Here is an 18,183-nt window from a genome sequence, read left to right as displayed (position 1 = left end):
TTACATCAAAACATACCATTAACGAAGTTAGAAATTTGTTGGTGCAGACATAAACTAGTTAAAGTTTTTCTTACACAACTCATTAACTTACTATGTTGATTTTTACTTTCTTTAGAACTACTTTAAAACTGTATTTAGAGTTTAAAACTTTGATATTAATAATAATAAATTCAGTAATTAAAACCTATGTAGGTAGCTCTATTTTTTCATTCAAGACACAACAAACTTTTCAGTATATAATAAAATTTATTGCACATGGACAAACATATGAAAAACTTAAAATATTTTTTTGAGCTGCTTTCATAAAATTCTTTTATTTTAGAGGTAGTGTAACAAAAAAAAACTTGAAACTATTTTTAAAATGATTCAAAACTAATTTTAAAAAAGTTTTCCATTAGTATAAATTTAAATATCGGTATATAACTACAAAATTAAAATAAAAGATCGCGTATGATTTAATTAAAAGAAACTAAAGAAATAAAAATTGGAACATTGGCGTTGAACAAATATTAAGCTCATGATAATTTTAAGACAAAATATAAAAAACAATTTTTTTTTTCCGACTAAAAGTAACCGCCTTGGTCGCCAAAAACTTTCCGGATGTTCTCGTTGTGGGGGTTTTTGTTGTGGAATATTTGGGGGAATGCCCTCTCAAGCTGCTCGAGAAGGTACGGGGCGGTCATGTATTGGGCGTTCTGGTTGGGATGGAAACCGTCCACCGGGTCGATTATCTCGTAGTCCTGCCCCCCGAGCGCCTCCCATCTCTTGATTACTGTGACGTCATAAAAAATTGTGAAAAGCCACAAAAAAAAAGTATTTTATTTAGTTGACTGTTTGTTTTAGTTCGTATTGTTTATATTTTTATTTGTTTACTAATGTTTCTATATTGAGCCTAATACTCTCATGTATATAATAATAATTGTTGTTCTTAAAAAACAAACAAACTTTCAATACTATAATCTCATAATTAATTTATAAGCCTAAAAGTATATAGACTTTTTTGTTTTGGTAGAAACATTTTTAATCTATATATCTGTTTATGTATTTTTATTAGCTTGTTTCTATATTGTTCTTGTGTTATATTCTAAACTCACATTCGGCAACGTCGAAATCATAATGCATCATTTTAAAATTTTTGTACTTTTTTGAGCTGACGATTTCCTTTCCTGCGTCACTCAGTTCCATCGCTCGCTAAAATATAATATATTGTTTTCAGTATATTAATTTAATACTCTATTGTATTCATTATATTCTTTATATTAAATCATATAAAGCAAAGTCTAAACATTTCAAAAACTTTCAAAAACAGTTTAGATTTTTTTGTGTTTTTAACTGATAAAGACAAGTAGATATCTTTCAAGCAATAAGGCATTGGTATTACAAACTTTTTAAATAATACAAGTGCCTTTTTATACTAAAAATATATAGATCCATACAAAGAAAATAGTTCTATCAATACAATACAAATAAACCTTAGTTGTAAGTTGCCTGATGGTTTCATTTTTGTTCATCCATCCAGCGCAGGGGGTGAGCCCCAAACAGTTCAGCCACTCGTATATATCCGCGTACCTCACATCTCCGTTCAGTTTACCCACTGGGTGTATCCTGCGCATGTTTTATTGAGACATTTTAAAACTAATAAAAATTAATCTTTCAACCAAAAACTTAGTTATTTACTTTGTTATCGTTTATTAACTAAAAGTTAAAATTTCGTACTTTTGTGTATATGAATTAATTATGCGTTCCTGTCAATAAACTAAAAGAATACAAACTACTTTTAAAACTTGCTTATAGTATTTGTAAAGTTTTTATTTTAAGACTTTTAAAGTAAAATATTTTTAATAAAACTAAATATAAATGATAAATAAATTTTTTTTCATAACAGCTTGTTAACTAAAATATTTGGAGCATAAATTTAAATGGAAAAATACATGCAAAATCTAAAATATTTTCTAAGCCGTAAAATCAATTAGAATGAAGTAAAAACTTGAGTAGAAAAATAGAAACCTTACAAAAAAAAACGTTACAACAAACCTGTCATGCATGGTGTCCCACAGTATCATGCCATCAGCAAGCCCGCTCATCATGACGTAACTTCCGTTAGGCAGGATCGTGTCCAGATAGTCCAAAACCTCGATCATGTTGCGCTTGTAGTCGGTTGGAGAGGTCATGTGATCGAGAGTGTCGTCGTGGCTATTTGTTTTTATTCGTTAATTTTTATTCAGGCTTTATAGTTGTTTGTATTTTAGTAGCAATTATAGACTATTTGGTTTTAATTTTTGAAATAAACATTTAAAAAATTTTTCATTACTAAATTTGTTATTGTAATCATAGCCTTATAAACTATTTACAATTGTATGAAGATTAAAAATTAGAAAAAGTATTCTATAATATTAATAAGTTACTTCTAGGTCTCTAGGATAAGGGTAAATTGTTTTTTTTTCTAAAACTAAATAATTTACTATAGTTTTTTAAACTATAAAAAGAGTAAAAAAAACCAGAAATTTTTACCATGATTTTTTTAATAAATGATTTTTTTAAACAAACATAGCTACTTATTTCAATTATTGTTTTAAAGCAATAATAAAAAAATTACACAAATAACAAAATAAAATTAATTAATACAGACCCGTTGCAAACATCGTTTCCGATTAGGGCGAAGTTTAATATGACCGGATAATCGAGCTTCTGGTTGCGAGAAATGCTCTTTGCGATTCCAAGTATGTTCCCAGAACTCGCCCCGTTAACGGCTATGTTCTGATAATCGCGGTGGTTGCACAGGTTCATCTGTAACATCGAGGAGTAAACAGATCTCACGTCTCCTTTGATAAGCTGCGGCCACTTGTTCTCCATGAACCCTGTTTGATTTTTTGTTAGATTTTTATGATACTTGTATGTGAAAAAATATTTTATTTGATCATGATCGAATAGCATTAACATACATAAATTAAGTTATACAATATAAGTTGAGATAAAAATAACTAAATAATTTACATATATTATTTATTTATTTAAATTTTTTTGAGGTGTTTGAAGTTTGCAGTATAAATCTTTTTTGTCAATTAAACAGTATTATTCTAATAAAAAATCAATAGGAACTTTGATTTGTTATTTGTACCTGTCATTGCAGATAAGTGCGGCCAATCGAATTCATTTTCAACTACCATACCTAAATCTTTGAATGTGTCCTGTGTTTATCAAATGTTATTAGGGTTTTAAAATAAGCTGCACTTTTATAGCGTGTGGCAATATAGTATCAATAAATTGTGTTATACTGAGATATAAAAGAAGTTTTTAAAATTACCAAAGTGTATGAAAAATATTTTTAAAATAAAAGAATTGTACTAAGTTTACGTATAAAACTAAAAACACTATTTCAAAAAATTTAACATGTTTATATGTTATCTAGATTTAATGCAAAACTTGATTTTTAAAATCTGATTTATGTTTTTTACCAAAAAAAGTACAAAAACTTCTATTTGTTTTATCATCAAAAGCAAACTATTTAATGTTTTAAATTAAGTTTAAAATCTATAACATCTTTGAAATTGTTGTTTTGCTTCTCAATTAAACCAAGCATTAACCAATTTTTACAACTTTATATAAAAAAAAATTAATACCAACACTTCAACGATTTTTGTGCTATAGAAAAAACTTATTTTAAAGTACTTTAATTTTTTTTTTAAGACAAACAAGCGACAAACATTATTAAAATAAAATAAAAAGTTTTCATTAAGATTAACTGATACGCCAAATAATACTCAAAACAAAAAAAAAACAGTCAACTAAGCTTTAATACAAGTTTACTTTGTTTTGTAACAAGTTTCAACCAAAAAAGAATTAATTAATTTTAAGTTGTTTATACTATACAACTAGACAAGTTTACTACGTAAAAATATGACTACATAAATTGCAACTGTCTATAGTTAGTTATACACGGTTAGGTGGCAAAATTATTTAGATAACATCTGATTAAAAGTAGATATTTTCGCGGTATTTTCATTACCTGTAATTATTGATGCATGCAATTTTAACTACCGGTAAACATTGTTTAAATTTCTCAACAATTTTCCTAATATTTGAGGAGATTTTATACAGTTAAATTTATTTATAACTATATTTTGACTGGTGACTTTTAGTGCTCAAAAGTTTTTTTTCAAAAAACAACATGCTTATAACAAAGTAACAATTAAAAACTCCAAAATTATGTAAACTAATAGCATTAAACGAGATAAATTAAAAATTCAGACTAGAAAAAATATTTATGTTATTTACAACTAAATGTACAGATTAATATCAAGTAAGAATTAACAGTTACTTTCTACATCCTGCTAAAAACTAAAATATTTTGCACAAATATGTTTTACGAAACAATTCAAACCTGGCCGATGTTTTCAGCTTCCAGGTAAGCCGGCGGAATGTGAAAGTGGGCTGAGGCGGAGTCCCCGAGGGAAATCACCCCGAAGCTGTTTGTAGTGTTGCAAAACAAATTTTCAAAACTCTCGCCGCTTGCCAGGTCCCTTCCCTGGTAGTAAGTATGAAACAACAGATCATTTAAAAATAGTAAGCTTGTGTTTCCACTAAGTCGTCTTTTACATAAACAAAACTAATATATATTTAAGTTATACTTGAATATTTTGATATTTCAGAGTTATAGTTAATTATTTAATATTTTGTTTATAATTTGATACCATGGTAGAGAAATATAAACTAATAAGGTTATTAAACAAAATATTTTCTTACAATTTCAAACTTTAAGAAGATGAATCAAAAAGTCCGGTCTGGTTCTAATATTTTTTATTTATTTATCTTATTTATATATTTATTTATTTTTTAAAACAAACATGTATTCCGTTGCAGTTGGAATCAAACATGGTGTCGTTGTTCAGGGGTTTTCTTCCCGGGTAAACCTCCCCGTTACCATCGTTACAGTCCTTCCCCCTCCAGTAATCACCCCTGAAACTGCTGATCAGGCTGAACCCGTCATCATCACCGTCTTTTATCGGGAAGTGACCGTCGGCAAACCTGTTGATAATTTCTTATTGTAGATTGAAGATTTTTGAGAAGTTTTTGAAATAAGTAATAAAAATTGTAAACTTTTTACTTGCTGCTTACATTCTATGCGTAAAAGACAAATACTAGAAGCTAATAAAATAAACTGAACCATAACCATAACAGTTCATTGTAACTTTCAATATGATTTAAAATGTGTTTATAACTTGTGGTATTTAAAACTATTATTTATACGAAACTTAACAACAAAATTTTAATAAACTTTGATAGTTTCATTTCTAGTAACAGAAACGATCTTTAAAATAAAACTATCATGCAAAAGTTGAATACCATTTTTAAACTTTATAAAGTATGTTTCTAAATTTAAAACACATAAAAAGTATAAAAAAAACTTTAAACAACAAAATGTTTACTTAGTTGAAGCGTCAGTCAATCAAAACTTAAAATCAAATCATTCAATCTTATACAAACAAATCATGTAAATAAACAAACAAACAAACAAACTTATCAATGTAATCGCATATGCTCTGCAATAGCGAGTGATTACACCACGATGGCTCCGATCTCACTTTGCTGAAGGTTTTAGCTAAATTTCTTTTTCTCAGCTTCATGTTCAGGTGGCTTTTTGGGTGGAACTTCAGTTTTTGGGGTCTTGGGGTGAAACTTGGGGGCAGAGGGAACACGTGACACACCTCGCTCCCCGGTTGCTCCTGGTAACACTGGTGCGCCTGAAAATATGGTTTAAACTTTAAAGTCACCTGTCGTGTAATTTTACCTTCAACTTTTTTTTAGTTCAACATCCAATAAAAAGTTTAGTTTATGTGAAATAGTGTGCTGCTATACCATTTACACATGTTTCTTATGTTTAGTTAGTTATTTATTGTTTATCAGTTCAATTGACATTATTATAAAATTAGCTATTGTAAAGAGATAAAAGTTAATAATTAAAATAGTTTTGATTATTTAGCCTAAAAATATATGTTTATGTTTGCAAACTAAAAACAACTAGTTGCAGTTTTATAGTAATTTTCTTATGCAAATAAATAACGAACTTGTAGTTTAATAAAACTTTTCAAAAGGTTAACAAAGCAAGACAAACCAACTATAAAAGTCATGAAAAAATACAAAATAACAGATCGTTAAAAACCTTTAACCACGTGTAAATTAAAATCACCATCATTTTAATACTATACGTTTGTAAAACAACTCATTGCGTCTAACAGTGTTCACATACATAAAATTAAAGCTTTTAACTAATAAACACGCTGCAAAAAACTTAATATTTACAAACCAATTGTTAAGTAAAAAAATAGTACAACTTTATTTGTAACCTCTCGTTACATCTTATTTACGATATTTTTTTTATTGATAAATTTTAAATTTTAATTAATAAACTTTACAGACTACAAAAAATATAAAAGTATCACACTTCACTTTAAAATAAACAAACAACTAACAAGACAAATCCATTTATAACTATGTGCTAAACTGTTTTAATTTGTAAGTAACTACACCGCGTTAAATAACATTTTAACAATTTAACTACTCACACACTAAAAGTTTGATTTTATTATAGATAAATAAAAACAAATATATGCAAACCTTGTGGCAAACTGTATCTGGGGTTTCGTTCTGGTAAACTTCCTCTATTATGTACGGAGCCACTTGCTCAAGTAATGAGTAGCAAACTTGCTTGTACAACTCCTTGGGCAGGTTCTTGCATATGTGCTCGTCTATAGCGTTCACTATCGAGTCGCTGTGAACCTGCGAAAGCTGCTCCCCCAATCCCACTACTAGCGTGCACACTGTTAAGAGTATATTTTGTATTTAAAGTGATGCAGACTATACAGTTATTGTTAATTTGTTTTGCAAAGTTTTTTTTTTTTTTAGAAAATGCAAAAAACTTATTTGTTTTCATGTAAAATTTGTTAAAGTTTAAATTTTATGGTAAGGGTTTTAGTTCATATATTAGTGAAAAACGTATAAGTTTTTGGTAAAACTCTTGATTACTTTCAAATATAAGAATTCTACTTGATATTATTTAAAACATAAGTTAAAAGAAGTGTTTGAAAGGTTTATAAAGCAAAAATTGTAAGGTAAAAGTGTTAATTATTTCAAGAAATTATAATTATAATCATATATTTTTAAAATTTGCTTTAGTTATTTTAAAGGTTAGACATACAGTTGAAGCAATATTTTTTTTTTAATATAACAGTGTTATAGTATGCTCGACTTATTTTTCTGTTAGCATATACCCAAACATAAAATCTTATTCTACAATAAAACTTTTTGAAAAGCTGTTGTTTATTAATTATTCATACTTACAATAACTTCAATAATTTACTTTACAAATAATAAGTTTTTTGTCGAAGTTTGAATTTTTTTAACTTTTTAGAGCTCCAGCTATTATTTTAAGTTAATACATTTTGAAATAAGATATATTTATACGTCAAAACAAAAATACTGGTCACCGAAAATATTTAAAGGAAACGTGCGATGTACGCCTACTTTTAAAATTGAGGTTACTTTAGCTCATTCGTGCAGCTTAAAGTTTTTTAACAAATATCATGCTATTATTTATAAAGTAGTAGTGTTTTCAAACGATGACATTTTAAGTTTAATAAAAACAAAGTAAGAGTTCAAACTTACTTTAATAATAAACTAAAACTAAAAGTTTGCGTTAATAGAAATTAATAAAATATTTTTCTTGCAGACTTTTAAAGCATAGAAAATAAAACATACAAATAGTATTTATTAAAACAAGTTAAAATGCAAAGTTTAATTTAAACAAAGATAAAAATCGAGATAATAAATATACGAGATTTAAATACTTATGCCCAAAAAATTAAAGCAAACTAAGTTATTGAACTAAAAATTCCTAGGTTTTGAACAACTAAATAAAGTGTTTTTTTTTTATTACATTTTTAAAACAAAAAATTTATATAAAACACATTTTAATTTACATAAAAAACATTTTATAAATGAAAAAGGAAACTAGCTCTTTTGCAAACAACATATTATATATTATTATAATAATTAGAATTAAATAGAAATAATTACAAGTAATATAAAATATAAACATTTCTAACCTGCACATTGCATGCCTCCATTTTTATCAGTTTTTCCAAAACTAACCGAACTCAAAAGGAAAATAAACAAAAAATAAACTTTCATTGTGAAAGTAACTGCAAAAATTAAAATAAATGTAAAATTTTTCTCTTATAAAGTATCGTGATTGTAAGTAGTGCGTCAAACGAATGTAGTAAAAGCTTCATGACAAAAATATTTACTCACATGTTTTTGCGCGTTATAGCTTGCTACTGCCTTGTAGCGGTTAAAAAATATAAAATAAAAATTACTTTAATCATTGATAGTTTTTTAAAGCACTGTTTCATAAAGCTTTCAAAAGCTGTGTTCAGTTTTTCGGTATATTGTGCACGCTAAGTAGTTAAGTAAAAAAAGATAAATTAGATGCCTTCGTTATAAGTATTATTGTCTGTATAAAACAAGCAAAACCTTTTAGAATTATTAAATAACAGTTATTGAAAAACATTTCGAAAAATTGTTTATCAACTTCTAAATATTGACACTGCTCATTAAAAACTTCTATGCAAGATAAAGTTATTTCTATATACAATTTTTTGCACAAGATCTCTATTTATAAAACACTCTTCACGACCAAACTAGTTACTAAAAAGTAAAAATATTGTAACTTAACATTTATAACAACAACAAATTTAATTTTTTTGATAGCTTGTTTTAAAGTTTTTTTAGATAATTTATAAGTTTTGGAAAGTAAAATTTATGTTTTTAATTTATAGAACAAATTAAACAGAAGTATAAAATATAAACAAATTTCTTAAAGCAGCTCTTTTAGTAAAGTTTCGTAAGTTATTTAACAAGTTTTTGTTATCATTAAAGTTTATTGCATTTTACTATTAAGACATTTGTGTAAACAATATTTACAACTTAAAAACTATTAAAGATTACATGTATGAAATTATTGGTTTTGCAAATAAAAAATGTATTTCTGAATATCTACGTAAAACTACTAAAGACAAAAGCTATTAACTTCAATTATGTAAAATAGCTCTCGCTTTGTTTTGATAGTTATTGTTTTGCTATATTTAGTTCTGAGTTTATAATTTTTTTCGCAATTTTTTAAAAATTTTATTACTTTTAAGTAATCTTTATTTAAAATTTAACAGCTGAGCTAAATAATATATACATCATATTAAATTTACCATATTGTTTAAAGCAGCTTATTTAAGATAAGTTCATAATAAATAATAGATAATAAACTTATAAAAAGCGTTTCTAACAAAATCATATGTTCAGAAATAAAAAACGATTAGAGAATATTTAATTTAAACGTCAACATTTTATACTACAAAGACACTCTTATAAGTTAATTAAATATTTCTTTAATTTTATCGAAAATTTTTTTGTCTACATTTTATTATATACAGCACAAAAACGTAATTTTAGAATAAACTTGAGTTTTCTCTGTTCATACAACTTTGGTAAACTTTTAAACGAAGCTTTTAAAAACTCAATGCATTTGTTAAATAATTTACTGCTTAAAATTTCTATTTAATACATTGTAAAATTTAGTTTAAGTTGACACAATAAAATAAAATTGTTTCATCAAGTTTTGTTTTCCTTTTCATGGTTTTTAAATGTTTCGTTTTTTCTTCGTTTCATGGCAATTTCTGACATTACTTTTGAGGCAATTAAAACAATGACGCCTTTTAATCCAAAGGCATAAAATTTAAATGTCATTTGTTTTGCTGACAAAAATCAAAAATACTAAAATTAAAAAATGCTCTGTTAGACAACAAATAAAATCCGTTGTTAGCTTACTGAAATGAGCATTATAAATTGATTATTAGTAAATCCATATAAAATCAAACTTGTTAATAAAGAATTATATGTAACAATTTACCTTCAATTATAATTTAAAGTTTGTTGGTATCTGTTTTTAAATATTTCTGTTTTAGGCTGAATTGTAATTCTACGAACTTAGCAAGCGAAATTTTTATTAATACTTATCATAGCAATTTTTTATTAATTTATGTTCCAATAAACTGAAAAACTGTTCATAGTTAGCTTAATTAACAACTAAAATACACTTATTAAAACAAAGCTTTCTTAATTTGTTGCTAAAAATAAAGTACTTACTTAATTAAAAACAATGTATTAAGTTATCACAAATAAACAACGTTTAAAAACGTAATTTAAGCTGTAGTATAAGCATGCTTACGTATTATAGTATACCACATAAACTAATTTTTTTTATTAGTCATTGTTATTTTAAACTTGAAAAAAAAAATTCTCGTTGATTATTTATTTATAACTTTTGTAAACAAATCAGAAGATTTGTTTTATTTTTTATTTATTTAAATAGTATAATAGTCTTTATAACTACTTTTCTTATTGTTAATAATGTGTCAAAAGTCATAATATCACAAATTTTATTTCATATTTCTAAAATAAATTTCAAAACAATAAATCAACTTGTTGACACAAGTTTTTAAATAACTAATGCTGTTTTAATTTTTTTCATGTAAAAAAAAACCGATTGTTTTTACAAAAATTAGTACATATAAACAACAATGTAGTAAAAATAGATTTTTACTTTTCTAACAATTTTTTTAATGAGTTTGGAGTAGAAGCTTGCAAATAAAGCTTATTTATTTCTTCAATTCCAAACTTGTTGGGTATATAGAATAAGTACAAGAACTATTTATTTTCATACGTAACTATTTTCTATTTTAACGATTCACAAACACTGTCGGCATTATATAACAACTTTACTGGTGACCCTTCTGCAAGTAAAGTTACGCAAGTGCAACTTGACATTACAAGCCAGTCTGGCACCAAAACGCAATCAAATGTGTTGGAAAATTAAACAGAATTACTAAAGATTAATTACTTGCCGTTTAATTTTATACTTATAGATTAAATTTGTATTTTGAGTATCAAACATACGCAGTATGTACTAGCACTTTGTAAACTTATGTAAAATAGAATGTTTCGCAACTTAGACTATAGTTGTTTATTTAATGATTAATAAAAAAATATTACTAATATGAAAAGTTTGTTTTTTGTGGTAATTTAGCTTCTATTATGTTTTGTCTTTACAACAACTATTTAAAAGCTTTTGAAAAAATTGCTATTTTTACTTAAATTTAAAATTAGTTATATATGTACTTAAACTTCTAAAAATCTTACAAAGAAAACTAACACAAAACAAGAACTTAATCTCAAAAAGAGCACAAAAATTGTTGTTTCTTATAATTTTTACGTTCTTGTTTTTAAAGTTCGCATTAAATATTTGTTTAAAATGTGTGTAATGTTAAGCTTTTAATACTTAACTTTAAATAATTTGTTTTTCTACTAAAAGCAAAAAATACCTTATTTTTCAGTTTTTACTAGTTTAACCAACAATGCAATTGTAATTTATTCAAGACATATTGCTCCCAAAAAATGTCTATTAGAGTATCGTGTTGACTTTTTAAGTACGAACTAAGCTAGAGATAAATATCAAAATACATTAATATCACGGCTAAAGAACGTATGTTTTAATTGTTTATTTTTCGATAAAAGTGGAAACATTGGTTGAAATAAGACTCATTATTAAATATGACACAGGTTTAAACTAATAGTAATGATTTCGAATATAAATTGTCATGCAGACTTTAATTTGAAAAGTATTTTTTATTGACACAAAACAAAAAGATGTGTGTAATGTGTATACCACTAGCTTTTTAGCACAACCGAAACAATGCAGAATATTACTTCAGAAAATATTTTCAAAAAGTTGCTAAACTAAAACTTAGCTAAAGTATTAAAAATTAACTAATTAGAAACTATTAGTGTTGTTTTACGAGGTAGTTACATTAAAAATAAAATAATTAGTGCTAAAGATACGTTTTTTATATTGTTAGTGGTAAAATTAATTAAAAAAGACTGGTTAAAACAACTATCTTTCAATAAATTATCAAATAAATCACAATCTTATATATTAAAACGTTGTGTAATAAAAGCGAAAGTTTAAATTAAAAATTATAAACAATTAACATCTATGTGTCTAATAATTTATTAATTTTAATAGTTACCTAAAATGTATAAATTTTCATCGAAAATAATTTCGTTTTTTTATATAAACTTTAATCAACAGAAGCAAAATTTTCGTTTTCGTTTTTGTTTACCTCTTCATTAAAACTACGTTAAAATTTTATAATAATAATTACTACAGCTTTAATGTAAGACAACCATCTTTTTAAATGTCATAAATTGTTAGTTTAGCGTTTATTTGTAAAACATTACTTTTGCTAGCTTGTAGAATCGGCAAAATAAAAGGTTAATTTTTAATATAACAAAGCTAATGACAAAGATAATCTTAGTTTAATTTAGTAAACTAAATTTAAAAAACACGAGTACAACTGCTTAAAAAAAATAACTAAAATTTTCTTAAATTCTGTAACAAAAATTAATAGCTTACTGATTTTAACCGTTGCTCGTGTTTGTTAGATCACAGATGTAAACTAGAAACATTTATAAACACTATTTTAATCAGTAATGTAAAAATAATTTAATAAAATGAATGAGGATAATGAAATTATTAAAATACAAGCAAAAGTTGACAAACTTCAAAACATTTTGTATTGCTTTGAAAAAAGAGACAGGAAAGAATTCATTGATGTTTTCAAAGATTATTTCATTTGCATCTTAAAAATAATGAAAAAGTTTAAAACTGAAAACAACTCAAAGTTTCTGGAATTTCTCCGCAAGGTTTTATACCAAACTCAGATTTCTTACAAAGAATTTTGCCTTGAAATAAAATCTTTCATCAACATATCTGGAGTAAAAGTGTTGTATAGAGATAAGCAAGGAAACATGTGCATTAAGGAATTTTGTTTTGATTTTGTTGGTTATGATGTTAACCTGTTCATTAACCTGTTTGACGTCGAAAAAATGATGAATGATTGTGAATGCACTTTTGGTGAAATAACTGTCATGCCTTTAAGATCAAATGTGAAAAACACTTTTGAAAGAATTGAACACACTTTGAAGATGGCACTGGACAGTTTAAGTTACAACGATCAGCTCAGAGAAACAAATAAACGTTTGGTGCGTTTTCTGGATTTTAAACAATTTGAAACTGATTTCGCTTCTTTGAAAACAACGAAAAAGTATCACAGAGAAGTTGTGGAGAGACGAAAACTTTTCGAAAGCTCTTGCGTCCGAGAAAAATTAAAAATTGAGCTCGGTGAAGTGAGTGAAAAGGTTAAAAATTATGAAACGGCTTCAGACTGCTTGCCTCTAATACACTTGATGTATTTTACGCTGATAAGAAAAGCTTGCTACGTCCGCTCCACGCTGAAGCCGGAAGACGCAGTTGCCAATGCAAGTTTGCAAGAGCAACTTCAAAAGCTTGTGGCTGACTGTAGAAGCTTTAATTCCACTTACAGCTTTTTCTTTGACAGCCCAACATTCAATTTTCCTTTAGATCAAACTTTTTCCGCTGCTGAACTTGAATTTGATCTCGAGTCAATTTTGTCTCTTGAATTCATAGGAGAGGTAAGAAATGTTATTGGAAGCTACGAATCAAATATATCTAGTTTTAATTTAAAAATGAACACCGCTAAAATGAATGTTCTTCTTTCTGAAATAAAATCAGTGAAAAGTCGCCTAGATCTTACTAGAAAATGCGAATTGTGCCTAAAAAATGCAAAGACTGATGTAAAAGAGTTGCAAAGAAAATACAATTTCAACAAAATATCTTCGCAAATCTTTGAGATTATAAAGCATTATAACGAATTGCATCAAACAACAAAACTTTTCGATCATGAGTACAAACCTCTGTATTTAGTCAACGAAAACGAATCTTTTATTTACAACAGCAACGAACTTGTGATTGATGATGTTTGCTATGTTTGCTTGGAAGAATATGAGGATGGTGATTCAGTGGTTCGGTTGAATTGCTCGCACCATTTTTGCAAGCAACACATAGTTGATTGGGTGAGAGAACAAATGAACAATCTGGTCAGAGATCCGCTCACTGACGAGCTGAGGTACCAAGAACCGAGCTGCCCTGTCTGCAGAGACACAATCGAGTTCCGACTGGTTTTTTAAGTTAATGTAAAGTAAGATTCCATAAATTATGAGATAACTTTGAAACATAGCTTAAACATCGAGTTTCAATCATAAAGTGTAAATAGAAAGCGAAAGTCTTGATTAAACTTGATCTTATTTGTACAAAGCCTTAGCTATAAAGTTTCCGTGCTTAAAAGATACAGATGTTAAACTTGATTGGACTTATTTTTCATAAACTTTAATATACTAGACTGTTTATATAATGTATTTAAAACTTCGTATAAATTCAACAGAAAAATCAATCATTCTTATAATCACTTTTTTGAGGTAATGTAGTTAAAATTTGAAATTATTTTAAAGTTAATTTAAAGGAAAAATAAAAAAATCTTTAAAAAAAACTTTTTGTTATATTCACCTCATCGTTTGCATTTCAATAAAACTATATTCAAAAATAATGTTTAATACTTTTACCTGATATTCTATGCCACATATTTAAGTAAGAATTCAGAAACTGTTAAGAAATGATCGTGAGTTTCTTATATGTTTTCGTTTACATTTTTTAAAGTGATGAGTGTTTTTTGTATGCTGACAAATATTAAACACAGCTATTTTTTTTCTTTGTAATGGCTATTCAATTTTTTTTCAAAGAAACAGATTAAAAAATAAAAGTTTAATACGCGTTAAAAACTTCCCATTGTTAATTATAAAGTTTCTTCACGAATGAGCTTGGAAATAAAACAGGTTTTTTTTTTTAATTGAATGCCAAAACTATTTAAATGAATCATAGTAAATGAGTTCAGTACATTTTTTTAACTGAATATAAAATTAAATACATCAGTAGAGTTAATAAAGTAAATAAATTAAGTAGAGCTATTTTAAAATTAATTAACTTACTTAAGTTATTATTTTCGTAATATTAGTTTTAAATATAAATTTAAACTTAAAGTGTAATAAAAACTTATAACAAACCTTTTACAAGACATGTTTCTGTCAGTGTAAGTTTATTAGTTCAACATTCATTTGCATCTTTAAGTACCAAAATTAAATTCATTTAAACAGTACCAAAAATGTTAAAAGTAGGGTATTAGTTTCTTTAAAATACTTCTCACAATACACATGTGTACCTTAAATGCTTTTAATTAACAGCCATAAAGAATAACTATTTATAAGCCGTAATTGTAAATTTAGTATTATAATAGAAGTTGTTTTATGGTTCAGGTGTGTAGTCCTCCGGGGCCTGAGGTAGGAACTAACTTTAATTGGGGAAGTCCCCTTTTTTGTGCTAAACGCTTAGCGCGTTTAGCTCTTAAGGTTTTTAATTAATTTATCTTACTCATTAGGTTAAACTTAGTAATTAATAAGTATGTAATAAACTTAATATATATAATTTCTTTAATGAAGTGAGTTTATCGGAAACCTGATATTAATGTGAAAATTAGGAAGTAGAATTGATAAAGCAGCCAATTTATGAGTAGATTAAAATTGCGAAAACAAACACAACAAATAAACACAAAGTTCTACAAATAGAAATGTTCTTAAATTTTTTAAAATCTTAAATACAAAAATAGTTCTTACTAATAAAAGTACTAATAATACAGAGTCTTAATATATATTGTGCTTCATGCACAACGATGGCTAAACTAAGCACAATATAATACATATATTACGATAATGCATATAAGCATCAAGATCTTATAAAACGAAAATAATATAAAAGTTCTTATAATGAATTCGTGTGCGTCTCGCACGGTCTTATGGCTTAACTGAGCACATTACAATACAGTAGTATAAATAAACATAAAATTCTTATAAAATGACAATCATAACAAAGTTCTTAAATTCAATCAGTGTCTTAAGTTCTTAAAATTAGTGTGCTTTCTGCACGATCTTATGGCTAACTGAGCCAAAAACAAAAAAAATCAAACAACATATCGAGCTGCGCGTAGTGCGCAAGCTAGAGGCTAATGAGCAATTTCTTATCGTTATCTTGAAATAAGTACACAATTTCGGCTGACTATAGCGCCAACTGGCGGAAAAGTATAAAACAAAGAAATCGAGAATCGAATTCGTTACAGGTGAACATTGAATATAAAAAGTAATTTTGCATGGAAAATTAAAAGTTTGGCTGAAATTGAAAACGGTAAAATAAAATAACAGAGAGATTACATTATTTAGCTACTTTAAGAATATTTTAAAGTTTATAGTTAAACTTTTGTTTGCTTGAAACAGCGTGCAGTTTGTTTTAAATACGTCAAAAACCTTCATGATGTAAAACTTCAATGACAAGTCTGTTGAGAACAGATTGAGCTTATAAATAATTGTGTTCTTTTTTTTCTAATTTTTTGAAACAAGAAACTAGTGATACCACAGTTTCATTGAGTCATACGAAGCAAAACTAAGTTTTTTCAATGAATATAAAAAGTACAGTACGTGCGTTTAATGTGCTTAAAATTATGAAACTACGCTTGGTAAAAATTATTGTTCAAGTTTTCAAACTTTCATGTATGTATAAGAAAAGTTTTAAACTTATATTACAATAAAACAAATATTTAAATAAAAACAAAAAGTAATAGAACGAATTTGTGTTTTGGTTTACTTGTTTAAGGCTCTAAGTTTATCAGTTTTTAGTTTTGATTTTTTTTTGTATTTCAATAAAACTCCTTCTAACTTCTTTGTCGGCGACAAAGTCGATCGAGAGGCGCGGCTGGAGGAAGCCGTGCTTCAACCTGAAAAACGCGTCAGTCGTAAAAACCGAGCCGACGATCGACCCGAGGAAGCGAAGCGTTTCACTTGCCGTTCTGCGTCATCCGAGCATCAGGGTTTTCCCCCGTTCCGGACATTCAATTACTTGTAAGTAAATATGTAACTATTTGTTTGAACTTTTAATAACTCAAACATACACTAATCAGTGCAAAAGTAGGGTGGCAATCAAAAAAAAAAAAAGAAGAAAGAGGGTAAGTAAGCATAATAGCCATAAAAAGGTTCAAGATTCACATTTTTAATAACCCATACTCAGTGTTTGTTTCGTTAATAGAAAATTTTTAACTAGTTTTGCGGTCTCTTATAAATAATTTTTAGTACTACTTTTACAAACGTAGTATAACTTAAGTAACTCTAAAAGATATTCAATGACGCCGCTTGTTTTGAGATTAGTTTCATCTTTTATGAAAGAAAAAAGTAGATTATGTATTCAAACCTATGTATTCTAAAAAGACTCAGTATTGTTAAACAAAGATTCAAAACACATGTTAGTTTAGTTTAAAGGGTTAATTTTATACAAGCTATAGTATTCGTTTAGGTTATGTACTTTTGGCTAAATAAAAACTTGTCTTGGTATTCATTATAAACTAAAAAATTATTAGAAAATATTTATTCGAAAACCAACAAGAAAACAAACCGAAAACAAGTTGTAAAATTCATCTAAAGTAATTATTTTTTTAGCATTAGCCTAAATTTTATACTTTCCAACAACCTTATTAGTACTTTAAACAAAAAATGTAGGAATTATTTAGCTGTAAAAATATAAAGCTATTCTTACAGTTAACATTAATAAAACTGTATTTTTTATGTATATGCAAACAAGTTACTTTCTTATTTATAAAGTTTACGTATTTGTTACTATAAAAACATTACATTAAAACTTTATACTGATTTAGCTTATATGTTTAACTACTTTAGATTAGTAGTGTAAGTTAAAAACCCTACTATATTTTTAAAACTAAGTTTTATAAACAACTTAAGGATTTTTCAAATTTCAGTAAATTTCTTGAAATTTAAACTACGATATAATGTAAACTCCTCCAAAAATTAACAATAAAAATATCTAAATCTTTTTAAGCGCAGTTTGCTTTAAAATCATATAACTATAATAATTATAAAACTAAACATCTCAAAACATTTATTACTGAAATGACTTTTTTTTTATCTTTTAGCAAACATATCTAAAATTTTTAAAAAGTCTGTCGACTGCTTTATAACTTTTTTTAAGTTTATATAATCGATATTTTGAAGCACATTTTCTCAATTTTTTTAAAGATGTAAACTTTTTTAGTATAGAATAATTTTAAA

The 18,183-nt window shown here is 26.4% G+C and overlaps 1 protein-coding gene across 1 annotated transcript; it reads right to left on the bottom strand.

The window, feature by feature from the left end:
- Positions 1-254: 254 nt before the first annotated feature.
- Positions 255-8,256, bottom strand: LOC145842117 (acyloxyacyl hydrolase-like). The gene is made up of 11 exons (XM_082949503.1): positions 8,103-8,256; positions 6,616-6,818; positions 5,518-5,741; positions 4,845-5,025; positions 4,382-4,525; positions 3,119-3,188; positions 2,630-2,858; positions 2,035-2,193; positions 1,473-1,605; positions 1,095-1,191; positions 255-772 (listed from the first exon to the last, which is right to left on the bottom strand). Exons 1-11 carry the CDS (start codon positions 8,185-8,187, stop codon positions 564-566), a joined length of 1,734 nt encoding a protein of 577 aa, XP_082805629.1. The 5' UTR covers positions 8,188-8,256; the 3' UTR covers positions 255-563.
- Between the last annotated feature and the right edge of the window lie 9,927 nt (positions 8,257-18,183).

This window comes from Thalia democratica, chromosome 8, assembly GCF_965202585.1.
Source record: "Thalia democratica chromosome 8, ktThaDemo2.hap1.1, whole genome shotgun sequence".
Lineage (NCBI taxonomy): Eukaryota > Metazoa > Chordata > Thaliacea > Salpida > Salpidae > Thalia > Thalia democratica.
This window is presented reverse-complemented; position numbering and strand designations above follow the sequence as displayed.

Coding starts and splice junctions, on each gene's coding strand:
- LOC145842117 (XM_082949503.1), bottom strand. CDS start 8,187: ATGAAAGTTTATTTTTTGTTTATTTTCCTTTTGAGTTCGGTTAGTTTT. Junction 4,526..4,844: donor CCAACTGCAACGGAATACAT/GTTTGTTTTAAA, acceptor ACTTACTACCAG/GGAAGGGACCTGGCAAGCGG. Junction 1,192..1,472: donor TCAGGCAACTTACAACTAAG/GTTTATTTGTAT, acceptor ATTATATTTTAG/CGAGCGATGGAACTGAGTGA.